The following is a 26,711-nucleotide window of genomic DNA, read 5'->3' as shown; positions in this document are numbered from 1 at the left end:
TAGGAAAGAAGCAAACAATAAGATTAATCATCTGACCTTATGAAAACATGGATGCTTGCCAAAGCAGATACAATAGCACAGCAAAGAACATACAAACTGTCCATCTTTATGTCCTTTTGTTGCAGTAAAAACCCACACCCTAATAGCCTTCATTAGATTAACATGAATCTAGCAGATTCTTCATGTATCACTTATCCCTGACAAAACTGTGCATTGCAAAACAACGACTATTTAGTTATGTTCAAAAGTAGTGTTTCCCCTTAAACATCACATCCCAGGGAAATGAAGGATCAACACTTAAACCAAATATTTGACACAACCACACACTGCCAGAGTGTGTGCAAGTCTCTGAAGTATCAAATCACAAAATGCTGTATTCCACAACACCCAAAGTCCTGTAATTAACTAAGAAACTCACTTGCAAGTCAAAGCTATATGCAGCAGTACCAGAACACATGGAAGCATACACGCACTACTAAGTCATCTGCAAAAAATGCTTTAATTCAAGCCTGGATACACAACTCTGCAATTAAAACTCCAGCCTTTTCCTCTTTCATTTGAGGTGTTTTTTAGGTTACCTACAGCTCAACCTCACATCCCTGTCTTGCTTCCAGACAAACATGTGCTATCTGGGAGAACATATTCCACAATCCCACATCTTAATATTCTTAGACTTAGAAGAGATCTGAAGATACAATTGATTGCACTACTAAAAAAACATATCCTAGACACTGAATGGTCTGGATAGAGTTCTTGACAGAGAAAGAAAAGACCCCCTGTGTGAGCAGGGCACAAAGAACAAACGAATGAGATAAAGTTTATTAGCATGAGGCATTTCAGGCATGAGACACGAATGCTGGCACAGCTGGTGGCAATCTGAGTGTTTACTGGTGTGTACTTTGCATTTAGTTCTGGCTACACTTGCTACACATACCCTTGGGATCAGGCACCTTTCCCAGCATCTCATTAAACACCCAAGAGTCAATGCCCTGCTTTCCCTGGCCATTCATTGCTGAAAACCAAGCCTATGCATATTGTACATAGATCAGCTAACATACTGGACAGCTTAGACATCTCAACTCTTTGATATCTGTGATAAGGTGACACAGTCCAGTGCCATAATTTTAATTATCATTACATCTGCAGGAATTAATGCCTTGTTGCTTGTTAGTTCATGCACAGTCAGTTTCAATGCCAAAGGCCTTTGAGTACAAAAATAAGTATTTCCTTAAAATATTGCATTTGCTTATGCTTTGCCAAGAAACATACTTGCAATACAGGAGATATGTTCCAAAAACAGTACACAAGATCCATTGTTAGGGTAAAGACAGATCCTTACTCTCCAGGAGAACTGCTTCAATGTACCAATGAGCCTGTGGACCTGAGTCTTGCAGGGGGAGAGCTCAGTTCTTCCTTGCTTCTCTCACTAGGGACAGATCCTGGAGCCATTCAGCATGGTGCCACTGGAACCACGCAGCATTCTTAACTCTGGGAAAAGCAAACATCCTCCTCTTTCCCCCATCCCTGCCACCATGATGCATGGGTGGTATGGGCATGGCATCTTCCTGCTACTTGGCCACTGGGTTTCTGCTGGTAGCAGAGGGTTAGATCATTTCTTCTCTCATTGTTGAGGTCTTTTCCACAGCATGGCTTGGCTTGTGACAATTGGCTCATTCCCAGTCTGAAGTTACTCTCTCCTGGTACAGAACTCTAATGAAAATTTAAATGTTTTCAACAACCAGTTTACTCCATTGTGAACATTTAGTTCTGCAAGGTGAAACACCAGCTATGGACTGAACACCATGGTTCAGCCTATCACAGGTGCACAAAATCTAATTGTGGCTTAAAAGCTGACATTTAGGAGATTGGATCTCCACAAGGAACCCTCACTTCCCCCTACTTCAGTAAGGAAGTATTGCAGGAATTCTCATCACACCAGCACCATTTGGTTGTGTAGCTGTACCATTGCTCTCTTCCAAGGTACAGTGGGTACAGTCATATCCAATATTTAGAGAAGCTGGCCCAGAAGCCTCTCCACCTGTTTCCACAACAGAGTCCCCAGCAGTCACCTTGATGAACATTTCATTGACTTGGCAAAAACAGCCTACCACTGCAGGCTGGGGAACTGCCTTTCCTGGGATCAACATGCCCCCAGGAGCACACATGGCAACTGGAGAGGCCAGAGAGCACCTCCCAACTCTGCTGGAAACAGCCTCCTTCCAGGGCACCATCCCCACTCACCCAGGGAACACACGCTGGATACTCAGACTGAAAGGTTCCCAAATGTATGGCCTTTTGTTTTCTTATATTCCCCACATACTGCCACACTGCTGGGTTATAAAATGTAATGTGAGCAATCTCCTGCTTAGTAAATTATGTAATAATTGGAGAATGGAATTCTTGTGGGTGCCAACAAGTTGGCTGGCTAGAAAACACTCAGCAATGAGATAGCAGTTTTCAATCAGTTTTTACAGGGAGAAAACCCACAAAAAACTTCAAGAGATTTGGACAATGCCCTTAACAAAATGCTTTAACTTTTAGTCAGCTCTGAAGTGGTCAGGCAGTTGGATTAAATGATACTTGCAGGTCCCTTCTAACTGCAATATTTTATTCTATTTTATTCTAAAAGCAGATTCATTGACACATCAAAAGTGAGGAAAATTGCCAGAGCACTCTATTAGACTGAGTCTACTGATACTTTATATTATCAGAATGATAAAACAGCATCTCATAGTGACAAAGCTGGCCAACAACAGTTTAGGGCACTTATATTAAAATGCAGCACAGAACACAAATTTATCTTTTTCCGTACTCCCCTGTCTTTGTTTCATCATGCTGTGCCAAAAGGATCAGAGGCAGCAGCTCTGGCAGATGCAAGAGCAGGCAGCCCCCTTAAAGCACCACTACTGCTGTAACAAATAACCTCAGTGATGATTCCAGACTTCTTCAGCATCTCCCCAGCACAGCCAAAGATATATCACATTTATGTCATGCAATGAGAAAAGTAGAGATTGGCTGACCAACCCCAACCTTCCCAGTGATCCACTTCAAATGTGTACTGAGCCCTCAGTTTGATCTAGTCTATTGTGCACCTAAGCAAATAAATAGATAAAGCAATTATTAAAGCAAAATAACCAACAGTTAACTGTAGTTGCAAACCAATCTCCTGATAGAGATGATTAATTTAGAATGGGGTCACATTCAGGACCTTACAGGAAGTCTGGAGGACCTGAGTTACTGAGCTCTCCCCATCACAAACAACACAACATTAAGCCATGGTGAGTTTATGCAACGTGTACATTACTTCAGACATCTACACACACAGGAGTAGGAGAGGGTGCAGAAGGCCAAAAATTACTGTAAAATCCAAGGACAGGCAGTCTGATAGAGCATCTTCCTCCTCCTCTTCTGAGGCAGGGATGGCTTCCATAATCCCACATTTGATGAAGGACCTTCCCTTGTCAATAGCTTCACTGAAAAAGCATTCAGAAGGGCATAAAGCACCAGTCAACATTATCGAATCTTCCCAGCAGTCAAAGCTGGCTGTTTGAGGTCTCTGTCTGCAAATATCTGGGATGCACAGGAGCAAATCACAGCACCAGACCTGAAAAACACCTGGCATGGGACCCTGAGTTGATGTGGTGGTTGGTTCTCTCAAAGAGGTGTGGTCTGCTGACTTAGTCTGAGTGATTTCCAGGGTCTGGAAAAATAGTTTTGTGGCTGTAACTGTAGCCATGCTAAGTACAACCTTAGGCAGACCTTTGGATGGCAAATGCCATGACTGTAGACACAAAAACATATTTAATTCTTCTTTAGCAGAGATCTTTTGTGTGTGTGCTTTTTCTTGTTGGTGTTTAATTTATTTATATGCACACACTTTTAAAATGGCTTTAAGAAGAAAAACCACTAAGCCAATGCAGAAACGGATATATTTGATTTTAAAGGCTCTGCCTGTCTCTGTGGAACAAATCAATCACATTACCATTTCCCTGGGGTGAACAGGCATATGGATAGAACCTATGCAGATGTAAGACTTGCAGTTTTTCTGGTCTCTCCCTTTCTCTCCTCAAAATCTCTGCACTTCCACCAGCAGCCTTTAGAAACAAAGCGTCTGTGACTTTTTTCAGAGTTACATTACTGCCTAGTCCTCCCTCAGTCAGAGGACTTTTCTTGGTAACACAAAACAAGGCACTTTGTCATCTGACTCAGTGGCAATTTTAAAGCTCTGCAATGAATTGCAATGAATTTGCAGCTCATTAGCAATGAATTAAGTTGATGAAAGGTCACAAGGAACCAAGGACAATTTTTACAAAGCATCTCCAGGCAGTTTTTCCAGACCATCAGCTCTCTTTTGCTAACCCAGGAACACATCTCTCACTCTTTAGAAAGCCAACCGTCTGTTTCCCCATAAAAAAAATCCTAAAGTATTGCCTAATGAAACACACAAAGAGTCCTTCTCAAGCTATGGGAACACATTTCAGGATTCTGCTCACATGTTTTTTACTCAGGCATGCTTTGATGTAATAGCAGGGGAGAGAAATTTTGAAGGATTTACAGATTAATCAGCCAGAGCATGGATGTAGGTTAGGACTATGAGAACCGTGCTCCTCTGGGATATTATCTGCAGCTCAACTTACCCAAGATGAAATGAAACATGCTTTGGGAATGCAAATGAATTAGGATGTCACAAAAAGTAATTCAATTTGCAGCAGTGGGGTTTTATATTTGGTTAGTTACCTACAAGATCTTTATTTAACTGTAAGTCTGGTACAATCCTTACTATGATTTCCAATTTGAAGTTAATTGTACTGCTATTTTAAAAATCAGGCCTGATAAATACTAACAAATTTTCAGGTGGTGTCTCTATTACGTGTATATATCTATGCCACTTCACACTTATGGATGCTCTGTAACACATCTGCACAACATTGGGATCTCTCACACATAAAAAAAGGGTAAGACTTTCATTCATTTCACCACTGTGGAAGAGGTGACTGGAACAAGACAGCTAATTAGTCATTCTCCATTTCAATCCTCCATAACCACAAAAAGAACTTGTTTTTTTACTGCAGGCATTGTCTTACATCAAACAATTTGTAGATAAGAAAAGCCAGTTCTCTTCCTGAAGGCACATAAGCAAGTATTTTGATAGAAGAGATGAAACAGCATTAGAAATTAACTGTAACACTTCTTCCCTTCCCTAGCCACCAGAGTATGTCCATTAGGACGCATTGCTAATATACAACTGTATTATCCAGACTGACAAATTCTGCACAGTCTGCTGTTTTGGTACTACAGAGCACAAGCCATTAATAGCTGACTGCCTCTTTCAAATGAAACAAGACAATTATCAGCTGTAACTTACACAATTAATAATACTGCTGCCAGCATTTTCAGCAGAGATTTGATTCTTTTATAGCTCATTTGAAGTCTTTAGGGAACGTGTTATTAGTACATCTGTCCTGCTGTAAACATAATTATCATGCAAAATTCCATTTATCATGCTGATCAGGAAGCACTTTCTATCAGCCTTTCAGCCTGGGAACACAGATAAACAGGCAAGGGAATTTGACTGCCCCTGCTAAGCCAGAATGTGCTCACTGCAGGGACCACTGCCCTTTCCAGCTAAGCTTGGAATAAGCACTGGACTTGTGCTGACCTCTGACTTTGGTTTTCAAACATCGTATTTGAACTTGGGGTCCATCCTACTGGACATTGCTTGTTTGTATCATTAGTTGATTTTATGTTCTCCTGTAATTCCCTGCTCCTCTCCAAGACCACACCCATAGGTGGCTCAGGCTTCTGGAGCTGCTGCACAGGGAGCAGGCAGCAACTGGATTCACCATGATCATGGCCCTTAATCAGTAGCATAAATCAAGTCCATGTCACAGACAACAGGTGACACCTGCTTCAAAACAGCATCACTTTCAATGTACAAAACTGGGCTGGGGCCAGGTGTAAACAAACATCAGTTAAACAGATGGCAAAAAACATGGTGCTGAATTTCAGCTAAAATTGGTATCAGGATTTTAAAAGTGAGTACTATCAAGATTTATCAAACTCTGACACATTCCATGCAGAACAGGCCACAACTGCAGGCTTGATGTGCAGAGAAACTGTCTTCATGGGCAACTTAACCCTTGGAGACTGCAGAACATCCTGACATCAAAGTAAGATTAAGCAAAGTAAAGGTCAGCCCCTGCACAGACCTCCTGCAAACTACAGCTCCAAATTGGTTTAAAACAGCCTCATTTACACTAATAAGCTGATGCTGTGACCAAAAGGCACCCTGCATCACGCCAGCAGAAGGTCTCCTGCAGCCAGCCAGGTAAGGGAAGCACACAAATGATTAGTGATAAGCTTCTCTTGGGTTTTGAGAGGGAGGAAATGATCTGCTGTCCTCAATGGGATCAGCACAAACGATCCTCAAATCACAAGAAGTGATTAACTGTTCCTGCATCCCGGGGTGCAGCTCCCATAGCTGTGTCTGTCCTCACGCCTGCCTCCGCTGCAGCTGTGGGTGCCTCCCTCAACTCAGCCAGTGAGCAGCACCTAAAACAGACACAGGGAATAGGCTGGACTCCTTCAAGCCCAAGAGACAGAGATGCCAAACAGGCCCGTGGCTAATACTGATCACATCCAGCCTCTGGAACTTAATTTTTTTTCTGTTGGTTGAAATATTCTTTTTTTCCCCAGTGTTTAAAAATTGCCTGACAGGACATAAGGGACCTGTGAATGCCCTGAGGTTGATGGAATCATACTGCTGCAGCAAAGGGCAAAGGAGGAGGAGACCAACTCCAGATGATATCAGAAAGCAAATGTTGTTTCAAAGAGAAATTATTTGACTCCTGATAAATATGTGATAAAGTTATGGGTTTGGTTTTTTTCTAAATGTAGTAGAAATTCATAAATCTAACTCAAGAAAACCTCTATTGCAGGCTGACATTGGTACATGCAGAACAGCTGCATACCACAGAAACTCCTAAGTTCACTATGTTAAGATATTGAGCCATTATGGATTGTATTTTAGGCAACTTATTTCCAGATCATTCCGATGTTTCATTTAATTGTATTAAGACAGAGTGACTGTGAGAAATAAGTAGCACAGTGGTTACATCAATTACTCTCTTTAAATTCAAGAATCATGCATATCCAGATTGCTTAATTTCTCCCATACATCCACATTTGCATATCTTTCTTCTCTGAAGAGCTTTCAAAAGCTCAAGTTTTAATCAGAGGACTATTTTTGATCCTAATTTTCCAAGCTGCAGTAAAGCTGCTCCATGACCTAATCTGATGGCAATTGTACCACCATAACACAGTGGTTTCTAGCAAGTTGTACAATAACTAGTCATAATGTTTCTTATTTTTAATCACTGATACACCAGGTGCCTTGTGCCTAATTAGAGCAATCGATCTGCAGACATTGCTTCAACTCAGACGACTTGTTGGAGCAAGCACTGCCTGGGGTGGATAAAATACCCTGCAGGGCACTGTTTGCACATCAACTCCCCCAGACACACCCCAGCACACAAAAGCTGAGAGCCAAGGGCAGCCCTGCCTCCTCTTATACCCAGCTCCAACTTTCTGCTTTTATTTTTGACACTATTCACAGCAAAATCAAAAAATCTCCTATTTCATGGGGAATGGAGCATTTTGATTTGCCTGAAGCCAATGTTTCACTTAGGATTTTTTTTCTTTTTATATACACACAAGCATACATATTGATCTGCACATATGATACAAAAGATACATACTCAGGAAAACAAAAGAATGCTTCCCACTGATTGAACATGCCCCCTTTCTGAAGATTTTTGCTTCCTGAAAAAAAAAATAAAAAAAATCACCGTTTCCTCTGCTTTGGCTTTAAAGCTTTAAATGCTGTTCTTCCAGACAGACAGAAAATCTGGCTTACCCACAGCTTCCCCCCTCTGCTCCACATTTAACAGGTTGCTGTTGTGACCACAAGAAAGATGGCAACCACTGCTAAAGCTTTAATCTCCCCCAAAAGTCGTAATCTTCATACAGCAAATATAATGAGCTTTCTCAGTGACACACTTCAACAATGTTTAACAGGATTGCATAAGCAAAGTTATATTTAAATCCACTGAAAATGCAACCCAATTCTCCACAGTCTGCTCTGGTGATAATTAATGACAGATTTCATTAATATTCACTTATCCAATTTTTTTTCTTGTAGGATTGTGTCCCGCTAACACAAGGACAGCAGAGAAGAACTGTCTTTTATTAAAGAAGCTGTTAGGCATCACAGATAACACACGAAGCATGGCCCTGCTGTTCTCTATCCTCTATTACCCCTCAATTTTATTGTCTATAAATTGCTTCAGCTGCTAATTCCAGGCTGGAACTAGAGGAGGAGCAGAAGGTATTCTGCCACTGCTGTCAGGCAAGCCAGTGGAGGACAGAAAAGGAAAAATAAAAGTTTCCAAGTATTTTGCAAAGTAGTTAAACACTTGAAGGTGACAAGGTTTCACCAGGGAACACCAAATTACCTATCCTATTCTAAAGCAGGAACAGTCAAGAGATGTTTCTTATGTCAAAGAAATACCAATTTCCCAGGACAACACAAGAATGACACCACAACAACCCGCCTCTCTAGGGCAGGCTTCAGGAATGTTGCCCCCAGCTCTGCACTTAATGGAAATGTAGGAAAAAAATCACATGAAGCCATATCCCCCATCCATCTCACAATCCATATCTCACCACAAAACAAGTCTTGTGCCCAAATCTCTGCAGCATTTTGAGATCCTCCCAGCTATGGGGGAGGACAGGGAAGTGAAGAGGAAAGTAGGAGGAAAAAGCTGCTTCCCCTTCCCAACCTGGTATTTCTCCCAAAAGCTTTGATCTCCACTTTATACATACAGTGTAACAGGAGCTACTTGCCTTTCCTCTGTCCTGGAAAAAGATGGACAAAAAAGCCTTATCCTCCTTTACTTTTGCAAATCATCTACCCTGTCCCTGCCAGTATGGCTGGGGAGCAGAAGCAGCATCTTTTGCTGGGCTGCAGAATCCTGTGTGAAGACAACTGTCACTCCCAGCATTTAGTTTTAATTCCCATTTGAAGCCCAGTGAACTACTCCAGAGTGTAACAAAGTGTCCATTAAACTTTCCACAGAACCAAACCTTAAATTTCAAAAATATTTATCTTGATCTCCAAGATGCTCATTCTAACTTCTGACTCCATGGGCAAATTATTTGACAGACCATACACACATAAAAAATCAGAAAGTGAAAGGAAATTCAGTAACACCAACCTCCCAAGTTATGGACTGGGAAGCTGGCCATGGAATTGCCTAATTTCACGAATATTCAGGAGGAGGGACTGCTTTATTTCAATTCACAGACTGAACAACAACTGGAGAGATTCTTATAAATAAGGCTCACAAATACAAGGGGCAGCTGTTTGTCCCATCCCAACATTACGTGTTGGGACAATCCTGAAGTGCCACTGCTCAGTTTTCAAGGTACTTTTACATTGACAGTAAATATGTTATTCTCAAAGACTGTTAGGTCAACTGCACCCAGGCATTTTACTGACACCACACAGCTGGATTCATACCCCAAAGCCAGGACTGTGGGCAGCTGTCTGCCCCACAGCCAGCACAAAGCAAGCAGCAGCTGTTGGGACTAGTTTCAGCAGGAGCAGGCGGTGAGCTACTTGCAGGCATTGCTGTCAGTATGACCACAAAACAGGTAATTCCAAAAAAGCCCCAAGCTGGATTTGAACATCTCAATCCAGCAGGAGATGACACCCCATCTCATGACAGGTTAACAAGCTGTTGGGGGATTTGGCTTGCCCCAGAGCAGCTGGCTGCTTTCACTGAGACAGGCAATGGTGCCCCTGGGTCACATCCACAGAAAAAAGGCATTTTTTGAAAGAGAAGGCAGTTGCCTTGCTGAAAAAGGAAAGTAATAATAAAAAGAAAAACAGAAGTCCCCCTTGAAGGACTTGAGTATCACAGGTTTGTGGGAGAAGACAATATAAACTGTCCACACATGCAGGCCTTAACCTCAAATACCACTGGATGGGTGGAGGATGTAAGAACAGAGTCAAGCAGCCAGAAGGATGCTCAGTTCCCCTTGCATTTCTCTACACCTCTTCCTATAACCTCAGGAGCCTGATCATTAGGGTGTGGTGGCTTGTTTCCCAGCTTCACATCTACCTTACCCTGGCTCTGCTGTGTGAGATGCCAGGGCAGAGGCAACTCCCCAGACAGCCCTCCCTACTCCTGGGGCATACTGTGGTACCTGAGCTGCTCCAGCAGCTGCATCTTCCCGTGACAGCAGGACCAAGGCAGACACTAAAAGCAGCACTGCAATGGGAACAGGTGTTACCAATTCCATGCTGATATCCAGTATTTTCCAGAGGGCCTCATCTCCATGAAAACGTATACACAAGGTCTCTGCATGTGCATATGCTGCACTCAGTATTCATTGCTGATTCTCTGAAAGTGGAAGGCATGAGAGACCTGTGACTCTGTTTAAACAACAAAAACAAAGCTAATACATATTAAACATTCATGAATTTCTGTGAATCCTTAATGAATATTATTTTCTGCCTTCTGCTCTTTAGGGGTACATCTTTTAATTTATTTTTTTTTTAATGGCAGAATACAAGGGGATTGAGCATCTCCACCTCTTCTCAACAATCCATTAACTTTGAAAAGACTCGACCATAGATTGGAAGACTTTGGAGCTGGAAATACTGGAATAACCTCCTCTGCCACAAAGATGGAGAAGAGATATGAGACCCTTTCTCAGGTCATGTGACTCAGAAATGTTGCTAATGCTTCCAACCATCATGAAAAAACATATTAAAATGTTATGCAGAAAGAAAATAAAGTTTGAGTCCCTGAAAGTGGATAATATCTATCTGGCTCCTACTCCATTCAATCAATTAAGCTGTGTATTTCTGAAAGCTAAAAAATTAAACATGGGGTAATATCAGAGCAGGGGCAGATTTCTGTGCTGGCTTAACCCAGCAGCTATTTGAATTTAAGGTGATACTTTGGGTTGTGAAATAAAATCTTGGAATTTTGAACATATTTGCTTCAGTGAGCCTCTGCTTTGGGGCCACTAATCCCTTTAATTGCCCCAAATCACCTAGCAGCACCTCCAGGCAGAAAAATCTTTGTTCTATAAGCAGCACTACACAGACAACAAAACCCTTAAATGTAAAACCAGCTGAGGAAAGTTTGATAACAGCTCATTGTATCTTCTTAAATAAAGTATATTTAAAAAAATATAAAGCATGAAGTGCCTTGAAAAAAAATCTCATTTTGATCCGACTTTGGACAAAAATTATTTTTTTGTCACAGACTTCAGATTTAGTGTCCAGTACTCTTACAGGCTCATTTAGCTTTCAGTATTACAAGAACTAATTGCACACATTCATTTACAAGAACATCTCAAACTTTCCCTCTAAGATTTTAAAATATACCAGCCTAGTAGTGCAAAGAAGTAATTTATATCAATAAATTGCTCAGCTCCTGTAAAAACTCATGCACTTCAGTATTCTTAACAAAGGTGCCAACTGCATGACTAATGCTGCACTTCTGCAGAAACCTCAGCTGACAGGGCTCACACTCAAATCAATCTACAAAACTACTCAAATTTGACTATTTTTGGCAATGTTTTTATGAGCTAAAGGCAACAAGCTACCTGGAAGAGTAAGACTGAACATATCTTCAAGTGTTTGCAGGATCAAGCTCTATTTTTATACAGCCTTTTATCAATGACAAAAGCTAATTTTAAAAATCGCTTCTTCCAAGAGATGGCACTAAATATAATACAAGGAAGATTTACTTCATAACAGCCTGGAGGGTGTGTTAAAACACACAAAAACCTATCTTTTAAAAGGGATTAAGACATATTTAGATGGCACAGACATGAAATGCAGACTGAACAACTCCAGTACAGATACTAATCATGTGAAATGGATAACCTCATAATATCACACATCTTGGATCATCTGACTCGTGTGTCTGTCTGCATATTCAACATCACAGCCCCAAGCTGAAAAAACACAGACAGAGAAGAAAGACATTCTTGTTTCCTGGTAAAGCTTCTTGCATTAAATAACTGAATGCAGGGCAAAAGGCCCATTCAAAAACGTGTCACAAAACACTCACTTCACCACAGACCTAGGAGCTTTGTTGTGAGAGGAGAAAGGAAAAGAAAAAGGGATTTTGAACAACAATATTGACTAATGGGATTATGTACACACAACAGTTTCCTATTCACAACACCCTCCCAGGGAGCTGAACACAAGCTCAATTTTACCTGTGCCAGTAAGTTACATCATTTTATGACAGATATTAAGCCAACAGGGTACAGACCACAAAGCTGCTACCAAAAATGCTTAATCTTCCAAGTAGGATATCAGACAGGCAATTAAAGAAACAGTAATCCTCCCCCAGACATTACGTTTTATCATCTGCAAACATACATCTGTAAATCTCTCTCTCTTTGCTCAAGTAGGAGCCCATGAAACATACACTTCTGTAAAGTATTTTTAGTCATTTAAAGCTCTCAAATTATATATAATGTAATATCTGGGTATGTAATACACAGAAAAGAGTATCCTGATGACAATATAATAACACATGAAGACAAACTGTTCAGCATCCTTTTGAACTTGCTTGCATACAAAATCTTTTCTATATTCATATTAGAGAGAAGGGGTGTAGAGAAAGAGGCCCTAGAAGTGAGTATTCCTGCCCTTCTTTTTCATATATAAACTAATTTTTCACATAGCCACAACAAGCATACATGCTTGGAAGGTTTTTAAGCAAAAGAAGGAAAAAAAACCAAAAAACAAATTTGGGAGTAGAACTTCTGCAGTTCTAGACAGGAAAAACTCCGTTTTAGCACCCAGAAAAACTTATTCATGCACCTCATAAAGAATAAATACAGCTATGAATACAGAATAAACATCCTTGATTGTATTAATAAGAACAAATATAATGTAGAGACACAGCTATTGTTTGAAGAAAAGCACATCCAAAGCCTTCACAGGACAACTCCAGCCCCCTGCCACGCTTCAAGAGGCACTGCACAGCCTTGCAGACTGCCAGGACAGGGCCAGCAAGAAAAGGCATGATCAGGTAATGTGGTGGCCACCACCATGTGCCTGTGGTGAGGCTTTCCAGGGCAAGCAGGGGTCAGGAGGTGCAGCAGTGGGAGGGGAGCAGACATGGGGTCTGCAGCCAGTGCTGAGGCTCCCTGCGGGCAATGCTGTGGGCAGTGAGTAGCACTCCCAGCAGCAGCTGTAGTTGGGATACTCGACCCTGACAGCAGGAAACCATCCCCACAAACTCAACAAGTAAAATGAGGGATGCAGGTGCTAACAGAGCAGCACCTGTGACAGAGCAACAATGAGAACTGTCAAGATTTCATCTCCTGGCAGGATCTGCTAACTGCTATTTGGAAAACGGGAGTCATATGCTCTCATTTTTTCATTTTGAAGCAGCAGGACCTTAATAATCTGTCCAGATATGGAACATAAACCACACTTCTGTTGCAGTGTCTTCCACTGCCTGAGAACTTGCAGCAGGCTTTCCTTCCTTCCTACAGGACTCTTTCCTGCAAAGGAAAAAGATTTAACAAAGTGCCATTATAGGAGGGCCATGGCCCCCACAGCAGCAGGAAAAAAAAAAAAACAAATTATGCAAAACTTGTACTGTTTTGCTTCTGTCACCCTTTGGCTCCTCAGACCTGAACAACAATGAGCTTCTCTAATATGGAGGAAAGAGCAGAATGGCTTTGTGCTTGGATGGGGTCAGAGCAGATAAGTGCAGAGATGTGCTCACCAAACACCATTGCATCTGGCTGGGATAAGGAAGAAAGACAACTGTGTTTCTCACAAGGGTGAGAAGCTGCAGACAGCAGCACCAAGAGCAGACCACAACCCTCCCACTCTGTGTAAAACCTTGGTGTGTTTCTCCCTGCCAGATCTCTGGAGGGATACAACATGAAGGCTCATTTGGTAGTTACATAGAAGTCACGGGCAAAATTTTGCCAAATTGCTTCCACTGAAAGTGAAATGAGCTGTATTTTTTATAGAAGTGGGGCTTTTTATTTTCTTTTGATTATAAAAGATGAGCCCCTCTTGCCAGATCACAAAAACAGAAACCACTACTTCCTCAGTCACTGCATGTTCACATCTAAATAAAGCCCTGGACAAGAGTAAAACCCTGCTGGGTATGACATAAGACCTCTACATCGATCAAGCTCAGAAACTGCCATCAACATGTGACACACAATTTTGAAATTTTGGTTTTCCTGTTTCACCTTTTCCACTAAACAGACAGGAAATCTGTCTGTTAATGTGAACAACTGAAAAAAAAAAAAAAGTAATATCCATTTTTGCAGAATCTACCACATTACAAAGCAAAAATCTAGAGAGCCTGTGACTGACCAGCAAAAAGAAAACAGATCCCTTCCCAGTTCACCAGGGATGTGAAGTCAAGATTTCACTACCATAACACCTCATCCTGGGAAAGTGGATGTGAGGGTCAAGAGCCTCTCAAAAGATAGTTTCTTCTAACATATGAAAATGACACAAAAAAAACCCCAAAACAAACAAACAAAAAACCAGACAAGACCATGTTGAAATATTCCCGGGGAATCCTACAAAACAAAGGCCTGCAATAACTGCAAGGTAAGTGCCAGTTACACAAAAGACTGTGCCACCCTTGACTGTTGCTATCACATTCATTTATCCAGTAAGATATTCAAGATATGCAATCGCTTGAAGGGTTGGAAACACTACCTCTGCACTTAAAATAGAAAAGACAGGCCTAATCCTGTTCTCATTTGTACCTGAGCAACCCTGCAATTAATTCAGAGGTTGCTCCTTTTCAGATGCCTTCATCTCTGCACACAGGCAGTGGCTTACAAGCGCTTTTTCACGCCAGCCTCTTTGCTCTCAGCCCATCCTCCCCAAGGGAGTGAATTCCAGTTAAAACCCACACCCTTCTGCAGTGCCCCATTGCACTAAACAGGTCTTGGGCTTGGGGCTTTGCTCCTAAGGAATATGGAGGAGCAATGGTATTTTGTACAGCACTGAGCACAGCAGTGGAAAAAACATCCTCGCTCCTGCTGCAACGCTACATCTTCCAGAAGGAAGCTGCAAGCTCACAAACACCCTGAGAGAAAATACACATTTCCATTCACATCATCTATTCAACCTTCCCACAGAGCGTGAGGACAGCAACAGAAGACAGAAAACACTGCCTTGAAAGTGCTTGTTTAAGGGTGCTGGCAAATTCATACAATGTGGTTGTGGTTTTTATTTTCAAACACATCTGCTCGAAGTTGCTCCCCATTGCACCCTAGCACTACCTGTGACTTGAATAGCCTTACATCAATAAGGAAACTAATGAACAAACAAGAAATGAATATTTCTAATAATCTCTTTAAAACAAACAAAAGCAAAAAGCCTTAGACAATGAAATCTGTTCCTTAAAACAAAAGTGTGCTGACGCTACTTGAGAGGCTGCTCTCCAGTTCTGCAGTACCTGGAGTGCCTTCTAAAATAGAAGAATATTTTATCTTGAGGCAAGTCATGCACATGGAAAAATATGGATTTTCCAAACAAATCTCAAAGGTCACAATGGAGGTACTTGACAGTAGCACTTTGTGCTCTGCTGTAAATAATTCTGCCTTTTTAAGCAACCACCTCTGAGCTGCCACTTCTTCTGGATTAGCTTAAGCTAAAAGATAGGATTCTACAAAGCAGGACCAACTAAAAATCAAACCCAGTTCTGCTTTAAGAAAACAGCTTCATAAAATTAAGGAGGTTCCACAATGTTGAAGACAGAGTTATGTGAACTCCGTTTTCACAAATATAAACACAACTCTTAGTGCTTTAAAGGCTATTAATAGCAGACAGAGAGCACTCCCCACCTTTTCACATAACCTGATGCAGCACCTGCACAGCTCACCTACCTCCACGATTAAACTGCACTTTGCACTGTAGCACCTGAAAGTTGTTTTGCCTCTCTTCCTATTATCCAAAAGCATCTCCATGTTTTGCAGTCAGAAACAGTATCATCCACTTAACTAAATTCAGGGAACTACAGAGTGTGCTTGTAACTACCAAACCTCCTCAACTGTGCCCATGTCCCAGGTGTCAGATGGGTGTCTTCATTTCCAAGCAGCTTCCACCTAATGAGGACTTCACTCCCTGTTGTGCACATCCACCACACCCCGTGGACACGTGGACAATACTTCTGTCACCCTGCATTTGTGTGGGTGTAGCTGATGGCAACCTTGACTGGAAAAGGAGGAAATTCATCTCCTTTTATGTTGGATCTGTAGGTACTGACGGAGGTGCAGAAGCAACAGGAAAATGAAAGTTTGACAAAGCATGAGGAATGAAGTTGGTGAGTTAAAAACCCAGAAAGATATTTTCAAGACACATTTCAGACCACAGCTGACATCTAGCTTCTGCTTTATGCTACACCCTTCACACAGGCTGAGTGCAGTGGGCTGGGGAGTGCAGGTTGCTAGAACATGTCCTTGTGAATAGGGAGCAAGAGAGCTTTATGAACCGTAGGTATGGGCTGAATTTAAGCATATACAAATGTAGGTAGGTGACCAAACATGCCTGAAGGCAAAGGGCCTTTTGTGACATTCACCTCCTGGCTCCCCCCTTTCTCCATCCCTACATGTGCTGGGAGTACTGTATGAAAACAGACATCTCTCCAGCTGCCACAGTGGTCCTCCCTGAGTGCCAAAGGCATCCCATCTCCTTGGGGAACTGAGGCTCTGCTCTCCCCTCCTCCTCCAGCACCATGTACTCAGGAAACCCAAATTCAGCAGATCTCTTTCTGAATCAGGCTGGTGAAGCTGTGCTGCTTGCACCCTTCTAAGGGCACCCCATGAGGCTGGGGGTAAAATCCACTTCTCTGCTAGTGGTTGCAGTGGGCAACAGACTGCTCCAGTGCTGTGAGTTATTTCTGTAAAAAGGAATGGTAATACCATGTCACTGTACCAGCATGTACACCTCCTGTTAAAAAGGGAGAGAATGCAGCTTGGGGTCTCTTGCCTTCTCCCCTTCCCTTTCTGGTATATGAACCTCTGTGCCATCCAAGCTTGTTGGAGGGCTGGGACATCTCCCTGCACTTCTACCCATGGCAGACCTACCAGAAACAGTGATGCTGGAACCTTCCATTCAGTTTCTGTACTGGGAGTTACTAACCCTGTTAGCCATCTGCAGTGGCTCTTTCTTTATCCTGGAATGGGAAAGGAAACAATGCCCCACAGAGGAAGCAGATAGAGAGAAACCTGTCACCAGCCCTCCCACAGGGCAGAAGACACGAGTAACAAGGACAGCAATGGTGCCTGTGGTTGGTAGCTACTGAGGCTGCACTGGCATCACCACCACATCCCAGTATCACTGTCCCTTGCGTACACAGAAAAATCTGCAGGTATGACCTGCACAGCCATGGGTGAAGCCACACACAGCAGACAGGACACGGATGGGAGAAAAAAACAGCTTAGTGCAAGAAGGCTGCTAACCCAGCTAACTGATGAATTCTTGGTGCCCAGCATCCTACCCAAAGCCCATAGAAAGGGAAAAGCAAGTTCAAGAGCTTCATCCCTATTTGTTTCATACAGCTCAGTTCCAGGTACATGGTGCAGAAAGAAGTCATCATAATGTCACCTTACATATTTTTTCTGTTACACAATAAGGGGATTTTTTTCTTTTTTGCAGGAAAATTTATGCTTCATTTAAATGCCTTTACCTATAAACCGATGTGCCTATGTCTGATTTGCCTTGACAGCATGTAGATTTGAAAACTTAATCATATTTACCTCCTAACATGATTATCTCTAGGAGCACCAAAACACAATCCATTGTTGACTGAAAAATTATGATAAACTTCTCTAGCTTTCCACTTTTTAATCCTACCAATACTATAGAGTCAAATCCCTGATATAGCAGAGATTTCCTTCCTAGCAAAACATCATACACTGGTGCTTGATTTAACTGAGCAATTTCATGTGTAAGTAAACATACAGCCCAGGCTTTTCAGGATCCCTCGTGAGAGAGGGCATACCTTCCTCTACCTTCCAAGACAATGAGTGGAAAACATATTCCAATTGTGGTGAGTGAATCTTTCCCCAAACCTCAATTTCACAAAATTGCTAGCCTGATCTTATCTATAAGAACACAGGGGGAATATCACTGCTTGCTAAGAACATGCAATTGTGCTTTATATTCATAGATGAGGTGGAAGGTTATTTTTAAAAATACTTCTTCTAGAAAAGAAGATAGCCTTTGTTTCCATTCTCATTCATTTAGCAATTTTCCACAACAGAAAACCTTCATTAGGCAAACATCCTAAAACATTGCTTCTAAAAGCAGTGCAGACTTTGAAACACATAATGAGAACAGAAAATACATTTAGCATTGATGTCAGGAAAGCAGTTGCTATGAACATAACACAGCAGCCCTTGTAAAGAAATCTCACAGTTCCTTAAATATGAATACCCCTAAATCTGCATATTGCACACTGAAAAGCAAATCCCAAGAGTCTTAGAAGTCTCCCACTGGCACATCACGTTTTCTCCAGCTACTGTTAAATTTTCTTCCCCTACACGCTGTACCAGGTTCTCCATCCTACCCTTGCAGCAAAAAATCAAAACCAAAACAAAAACACCCCAAAAGAACCCACAAAAACCAGAAAACAAACAAAAAAACAAAAAAACAACAACAAAAAAAAAAAGCCCCAAAAATCCAAAACTTCTGAAAGCCCTTCTTATGAAAACAAATACCATTCCTTAAATTTCTCAGCATGCTATTTGCAAATGACAGGCCAGCAAGCAGATACTCTCCATATGCCAAATTATGTAATTTCCATTTTCTAGAAAGAATAGTTCTCACAGCAAACTGGCAAGGGGTTTTTCAGTTGGGTTGTGAAAAGAGCCAGCTCTGTGTCTTGCTGCACCTGCTGTGCTGCTAAGTCTGGTATCTGGTGGCAGTCCCACAGCCATCCATAGAAATTCTGGGTCCAGAACAGGGCTTGTCATAAAGGCTGAGTATACCCTCAGAGGTACTGGCAAATGTTCAGGGGTGAATTCTGTGGATATTTGCATATAGATTTCTGTAGACAACAGTTTGTTCCATTTGCAAATAAAATCTGCTTTCCCACGCTTCTCAAGGGACAAGCTGGTGCCTACAGAAGTTTTAGCGTACCCAAGCCTCAACATATAAAACCAAACTTCTGCATTTTTAGGTTAAATTAAAAAGAGCAGCTTTTTCATTCATGTAGTGAAGAGCTTGCACTACAAGACTAGCCCAGTTGAAATCAGAGGGAGAAAAAAATTAAAGAAAATAAATAAATAAATCAAGATTTGGTTCTGCTTCTCATCTTTACTTTCCATCATATTAGCTGCACTACTGAGTCTCCAGATAGCCCACTTGATATTTACTTTTTTGAAACAAGGAAATCACAGAATTACTAGAGGATTGATTGTTTGGTTGTTTTGTTTGCTTTTTTTTTCAGAGAGCACACTCAGAGGCAATCTCATATTTGTGTTTTAGGTGTTTTGAACTGTTCCAAGCTGAGTGGTATCTTCCTCCAGAAGAGTTCTCAAAGTCAGAATAATTGCAGACTAAAGCATACTTCATATCCAAAAGCTGTCATCAAACTATGATCTGTCATTATCCTATTTATCTACCACAGAACTATGTTTTTGTAATGGTCTGGAAGGCTAGTGACTCACATAGCTGCTGCCAATCTTCATCATTTCAAGGTGCTTTCAACACTATCATGGTGCAGACAACAGCTGTGTAGTGGGCTTATAAGGAAAAGATACAGATTGGCTGCCTGCACAGGAGCTTTGCTGGTAAAGAAAAGAGTGAAAAGAAAGATCAAGTAGTGGAAATGCACCCACCACATAAGCAAATGTGCTGAAATTTGCTCCTTCTGCCCTCCTGACAGATAATGAGGGGTCACCACACCAGCCAAGCACCTGTGTGCTTTAACCACAGCACTTCCCATGGCAGGGCTGGACCTAGAAAGACTTGAATTGGCAGCCAATGAGGGCAGCCAACACAAAAATTACTTTCATGTGTTACAAGGTTTCCTCACAGGCGTTAATGTGCACCCACCCAGGTATATCTCTAGCCTGTCCAGCTCTAAGGCTGCCTCACTGAAACCTGAGGCTCTGGCAGACACAGCTGCCTCTCAGCATCTGTCCCTCTGTGAAGCTCTCTAATTAATTCCCTAGCACTCATGAACACCATGTTCTGTCCCACTGTTCTACTCTTCAGAACTGACAGCAAAGGGGTTTTTTTCCTTGACTAATGAATATTAACTTTTATGTGACAGAGATGCTCACTAAATAGTGTAACAAGAGCCTAAGATACACCAGAGCAAATTTCTGTGGGATTTGTTTTTAAAAGCTTGTGTACTAAAGGAACAAGGCTGCTGCACCTATGCTGTCCATCCAGCTGTGTGTCATCATACTCCAATGACTTCTCAATCACCGGTCAACTAACACCTTGAAGATGACCCCATTTCAACCAGTTTCAAAGGAAGTAACAGAGGGAGTCACAAACATCTGTGCCCTGAACAAGGGAAACGGTGGCAGAGAGCAGCTGGTGGTGAAAGCGATGTGGGGCTGGCCATGCTCAGCACAAGCACAGCTCAGAGAGCCCAGCAGCATCAGTGACTGCCCCTGCACAGCTCCTGAGAGTGAGGACCCAGCCTCTCAGCATGCTCTGCTGAAGGACATGGGTGTACCCTTACAGGACTCACAGAGGAGCTCATGTGCTCCTACTGAAGCAGCCCTTACTACCTGATCTTAACCCTGCTGTTGAACACTGCCCCTGCAGGGTGGCACAGGCATTTAGCCTCCCAAAGTGACAGCTGAGGTCAAGAAGCATCCCCTTCTTTAGAGCCAGCAGCTATCAGTGGCACACAAGGTCACACACCTAAGAAAAGACTTAGTCTGGCATGTGCACTGCCCATTGACTTCTCAGACCATTAAATTGCTGTTTTCATGCTATGCTTGTATACATCATTCTGAAATTCAAGCTGCCCAAAGGGCTTTAGGTTCAGTGAATAGCAGAGTGTCCATCACACATAAAAGGCCTGATGTGCCTCCAGTAGCTCACAAGCCACCTCCTGAGGCTGGGATGACCCCACGAGGTGGAGGGTGCTCCCAGCTCTTTGTTCTTTCAGGACTCTGCCTGTAAGACACTTGTTTCTGAAATACTCTTCTTTTGTCTCTTGTGCATTCAGTTTGGAGGCATCTTCTGTTATGGGCTGAAACTTCACTGCCTGCCTGCCCAAGGCCATGGAGAACTGGATTCTGACCTCTCAGGTCTCCACCACAAACACTTAATGGCAGGATTCAGCCCCTAAACAGCATCCTGGAGGCTTCCTCCAGCACTAATAATCCATGGAACTTTGCAAACCCTACAAAAGTCAAGCAAGTCAACCATTCCAGCATCTCCCTTCACTGCATCTCTCCAGAAGATAAATACTGAGGCCAAATGCAGCTCTGTCCTTTCTAATAGGTAGGAATAAATTAAATTTTCACAAGCTTTTCTAACTGTAAATTAATTTTAGAATTACTCAGGAAATTATATTTATTGTAAGTCAGTAAATTCTGAATAAAAATCTGTTTGGACCATGATAACCTCAGTGTCCTTCTGACCAGACCTCTCCCCAGTGATTACTCAGCAGATCCTCTCTCCTTGCTTCCCAGCACCTGCTGCTCCCAGAAGGAATTCTCCTGCCCATCTGCCTTCAAACCTGACATGGTGACACTGACAAATGCAACTGTAAGCAATGTTTGAACTCCAGATCACCAATTTGCTTCCTTAGAAAACAAAAAAAAAAAATCCAAAACCAAACAACAAAAAAAATAGCATATGCTTGTTTCCAACCACCTGGCCCACTGGAAAACTTCACATATGGAAACAGCAATATTTTCCCTAAAGAAAACTATGGCAACAAGAATTCTAGGCATAGACAAAAACAGGTACCTGGACCATCACCTAATCCACAGGATATAAAATTATTTTAAACCAGTGTTGCTGAAACCTGGTTTCACAGAACTCCTCACTAATTTCAGATTATGCTATTAAAATGAATTATGATTTCATATGAAAGAAACCTTGTCCCTAGTTTCTACCAAACTCATGTCCTTGTCCACCTATTCACCACAAATTGAAATAAAATCCTCCTGCAGGAAGACAGGAGCCTTTGGCATCAACCAACCAATTTCTGAATAAGCCTGTTTTTTGCCATTTACATATAATTATATACTAGCTTGGAAGCAGCTAGAAGCTCCATGTTCATTTTTTTGTGTCATTCGTTTCTTGTGAATACACATAGAGCACAAACCCAAACCACATTAATGATAACCTTGTTAAATATAAACTAGTATGCAATTATACAAACTGCTAACACAAACAAAAAAGCCAGGGAACTCTGATTATATGTTCACAATGGTTTCTGAAAACTAAATAAAAATAACAACATAAGGTAACTGTCGATACTGTAACAGAAAAAGGTTTCACGTTGTAATTTACATGTCTTAGCACAGAGGACTAGTCTGTCAAACATCTCCTTAAACTCAATTTCAAGCTCACTCACTTCAAGGCGAGCAGAAGGGTAGAAGGAAAGGCAGCCGGTGCACACGTGAACTATAAAAAAAAAAAATCTGATTTTCCTCTCTGCATCATCCTTCAGATGAGCTAATCCCTGTCCCTGGGCAGGTGCTGTGACTTTCAGCCTGTCGCCCTGAGAAGGGCTGGCTGTGAGCTGGGGATTTGGCTCCTTGCTCTCCATTAAGAGAGCAGCAGAAGGGCTGCTCTGTTCTTGGGCTTGTGCCAGCCCGGTGCATGCCTGTGATTTAACTTCTCTGCAGCCAAGGGTGAGCCCAGCAGTCAGAGCTCCTACCACACCTTTTCATTAAGAAGATGAAGCGCTAACGTTCTGTGCAACCTCCGTGGTCGGCAGCTGCCCGTTCCTGGTGTTTAAAAATATATATCATTTCCAGAACAGGAACAGATTATTGAAGGCAGGCCAAAGCCTGTCCTGGGCTGCACACGTGCAGCATCAGGACAGCCAGCAAAGGCAGGGGATATTACCCAGAGCTCTCCTGCACCAGTGTCAGCTTTAGGCAAGTGCCACAATGGAGAGCCTCACACTTGTCAGTGGAGGAATGGAAAGTCTTCACCACAGACCATCTAGCTCTCAAGACAACAAAAGAGCATGAGAAACCAGCACTTTCCTTGCAGCATTCTTCACAAGAAAATATACAGCATGAATGACAGCCACTGTCATGCTGGAGGAGCATCCTGGAAAGGTTTCCTTAGGTGACTTCTCTTGCCACGGACTTGGGCTATCCATTCATTTTGTCTGCATGTAGCAGAGCAGCTGAACTTGCAAGACTCTGGATTTCTAGGTTGTAAACAAGAAGAGTAATTACCTTTCCCTTTTAAACTCCACTCTGTATTCTCATTCAATTTTAAAAAACCAACCAAAAAAAAAAAAAGCCCAAAAAAAACCCCAATAAAAGCCTCACATACGTTGTGGAAGGATACGTTCAGAAAGTGACAGAAAGGGGCAAGGAAGAAAAATGACTGGAAGATGAAGGGCTAAGTGAAGTGATCCTGGTGAAATCTAAGCATCCTTCCCAGAACCAAGTACAGGATCAAAGCATACAAGAAAGGAAAACTAAGGATAATCCCTGGGAATAAAAACAAAAACAAATCACTGGAATCCTGCATCAATAATAAACTCACTAAGAAGGTTGAGAAGAATCCAGTCTCTTGAATGCTAAGTAAGTTCAAGAGCAGAAAAGCAATTCCCCAATCATGGGTCACTTCTTCCCCACAAGGCTGTGGGCAGAATCACATCAAAGATGGAAATGCACGAGTGTCTGTTTGTGTGACATAGCTGTGCAGGTGATCCACTGAGCAATTAGAGGGTTGTCACTGCAGAAAATTGTTTTGAGAGACATGACTGGGAGAAGAAGGGTGGTAACCCACCAGCAGGTACTCTGCTTGGGAAGGTGGGGCTCCTTCTAGCATAGCACCTGAAAAGGGGCTCAAAAAAACCCATCAATACAACCCAGATGGAAGGGGAAAAAAACCAAAAAACAAACCAACCAACAGTGGGGCATGCAGCTAAAATAACTTTCTCCTGGAATACCTCCAATTCCTCCAAACTGGTTGGTTTTGAAAGGGACTTTTCTACAGCGATCTATGCTCAATTACCCTTATAAACCCTTGCAATAACATGTGACTCAAAGTCTACCTATTTGTCCAAGGGAGAAACAGAAGTGAGTGTGGCAAATGGGGAATGTGGGAGTGGCTGCCGATGTGGGCTTGGGGAGCACAGTCATTTCCTCCAGCTTCTTCCCTGCTTCTTCCCCCCCTCTGCCTTTGGTATCGGAGTATGTTGTTGAGGAAGTGAAGGAAGGTGATTTTGTATCCACAGGCATTCACACATTTTTACACGATTGCACCTTCTCAGCCAGAAGTCTTAGCTCGAGAGCTGAAGCAGGTGAGGTTGTTCCTCTGGGAATTAAAAGGCAAAAGAGTAGCCGGCGGCAAGAAACGACCCGCAGGAACACAAAGTGCTTGGAGATAAAGAGCTTATTTAGGGTGGTAGCGAGACGCTGCTTAAACCATGCGCTCGCACCGTAATCCGCGGATTTCGATGCAAAGATTTCCTTCCCCCTTGCGGTCTACCAGACCTGGCTACAGCTCGCTTGACTCCGAGCCGGTTCCCAGCCTGGACATAGGACAGGCAGCCGGGACAGCAGGGTGACAGCCGCTCGAGCGGGGCTGGGCTGCGGCGGGGCACGGCGGCGGTGCAGCCGCACGCCCGCACTGCTGATGGCAGAGAAACTTTCAGCCACTCGCGCCAGGCGGGACCGACCGCCCGAGGGGCTGCTGCCGCCCGGGGGGCTCGGGCACCTCCGCTCACCTGCCCCTGCAGCTCGCACAGCCCCGCCGCTGCCGCCGCTCCCCCGGCCGGACGGCAGCGGAGCCGACCCGCGGAGCGACGCTCCCGCCCCGCGGCTATCGGGCCTCCCTCCCCCCGGCTTCCCCCGGCCGCCCGGCGGCCGTGCCCGCCCTTCCCGAGCCCATCGCCATCCTGCGCATCTCTCATCCCCGCATCCCGAGCATCCTTCATCCTCGCAGCGCGGCTTACCGGGACCGCTGCAGCTCGAAGGCGGCGGCGGGGCCGGGCTGCCCCAGCTCTCCGCTACCGCCGATGCTGCCCTGGGGGCTGGTGCGGCCGAAGGGCGCCGGCAGCACCCCGGCCGTGAAGGAGTTGAGGCGGCCGCGGCTGCCCGCCGCCGCGGCGCCCAGGAAGGCGGCGGGCGGCACCTGCACCGCAGCGAAGGCGTCCTCCTCCTCCTCCTCGTCTTCTTCCTCCTCCGGGGGCTCGGCGGGCGCCGCCGGGGGGCTGCCCAGCCGCGGCGGCGGCTGCGCCTGGCGGGGCCGGGCGGCGGGGCCGTCGTTGCCCGGCGGCGGGGGCCGCCCGTCGAGGGAGATGCTGGTGAGGAAGGAGAGCGCGGCCTGCCTGCGGCGGGGGTCGCTGCGCGCCGGCGGCAGCGGCTGCGGCGGCGGCTGCGGCGCTTTCCTGGGGCAGGGCTCCGCCGGCGGCGGCAGGGGCCCGGCGGCGGGACTGCCGGGGCTGGCGGCGGTGGCGGCCGCCGCCATTGTCGGCCGGCTCCCCCTCCCCTGGCCGCTGGCCGGGCGCTGCCTGTCGCTCCGGCCCGTCAGGCGGGCGGGCGGCGGGGCAGGGGCGCCGCGGGGAGCATGGGGGTGTCGGGGGGTGCGCTCCGCCCGGCCGCGCCGCGCTGCCCCGGGCCCCCGCCGCCCGCCCGCTCCGTATTTATAGGTGCAGCAGCCGCGCCGCCGAGCGCCCTGTGCAATAACACGGCAATCACGTGTGGGAAACGGGGCGCTGGAGGAAAACAAAAGCCCGGCCAGCAGCCCGGGGGAGGAGGGAGAAGGGTGGGTCTCGGCGAGCTCCCTCCTTTCAACCTCTCTCTCTCTTTTTTTTCTTTTTTTTTTTTTTTTCTTCCCTTTCACCCCCTTCCCTCCTCCTCCTCCTCCTTTTCCCTTCCTGGATGCGTGGGGGCGGGCGGGAGCCGGGGAAGGTGGAGTTTGTGCCCGTAGTACTCGGCACATGGCCCTCGGAGCCCGGCACAGACCGCCCCGGAGCCGGGGCTGCGGCTCGGCCCGGCCCGTCTGAGGCACCGGGAGCGGCACCGGGAGCCGCACCGGCATGCAGCCGTGCCATGCCATGCCAAGCGGCCCTGGCGCTGCCCGCCGGTTTTCCCGGTTGGGGGATCGTGCCCGGGGCGGGCGCTGGTATTGCCCGATGAGCACGGAGGACAGTCGGGGATGGGGAGCGGCCCCCGGGGATGCGCTTGAATGTCGACGGTGCGTTCTGCAATGAGACAAGCCTGGGCTGTCCCGGCCCCTGCTGCCCCTGCTGCAGTCTGAGACGTGCGAGTGCCTCTGTGTGTGCAAGTAACATCTCACGGGTTCCCTCAACCATTAAAGCAACCTCCTCCCCAGCCCTTCCCTCTCCCTTGCAACAGAGAAAGCACATTTACTTCGCCATTTCCCAAACGAGCATATAGCCCAAGCCCCAAATATCTGTATTTGTGCCCCCCCCAAAGTGAAGGCTGTT

The 26,711-nt window shown here is 44.5% G+C and overlaps 1 protein-coding gene across 2 annotated transcripts in view; it reads right to left on the bottom strand.

The window, feature by feature from the left end:
- Positions 1-26,021, bottom strand: part of CABLES1 (Cdk5 and Abl enzyme substrate 1) — a 70,495-nt gene extending 44,474 nt beyond the window's left edge. Inside the window, exon 1 of one of the 2 annotated variants that reach the window (XM_079300789.1) lies at positions 25,215-26,021. In XM_079300789.1, coding sequence (XP_079156915.1) covers positions 25,215-25,729 — 515 coding nt within the window. In that variant the 5' untranslated portion in view covers positions 25,730-26,021. The remainder of the gene's footprint in view (positions 1-25,214) is intronic. The other variant, XM_079300788.1, reaches the window with a different exon arrangement.
- Between the last annotated feature and the right edge of the window lie 690 nt (positions 26,022-26,711).

Source organism: Erithacus rubecula (genome assembly GCF_903797595.1).
Source record: "Erithacus rubecula genome assembly, chromosome: 3".
Lineage (NCBI taxonomy): Eukaryota > Metazoa > Chordata > Aves > Passeriformes > Muscicapidae > Erithacus > Erithacus rubecula.
The sequence above is the reverse complement of the archived record's forward strand: the minus strand, read 5'-3'. Positions and strand labels throughout refer to the sequence as shown.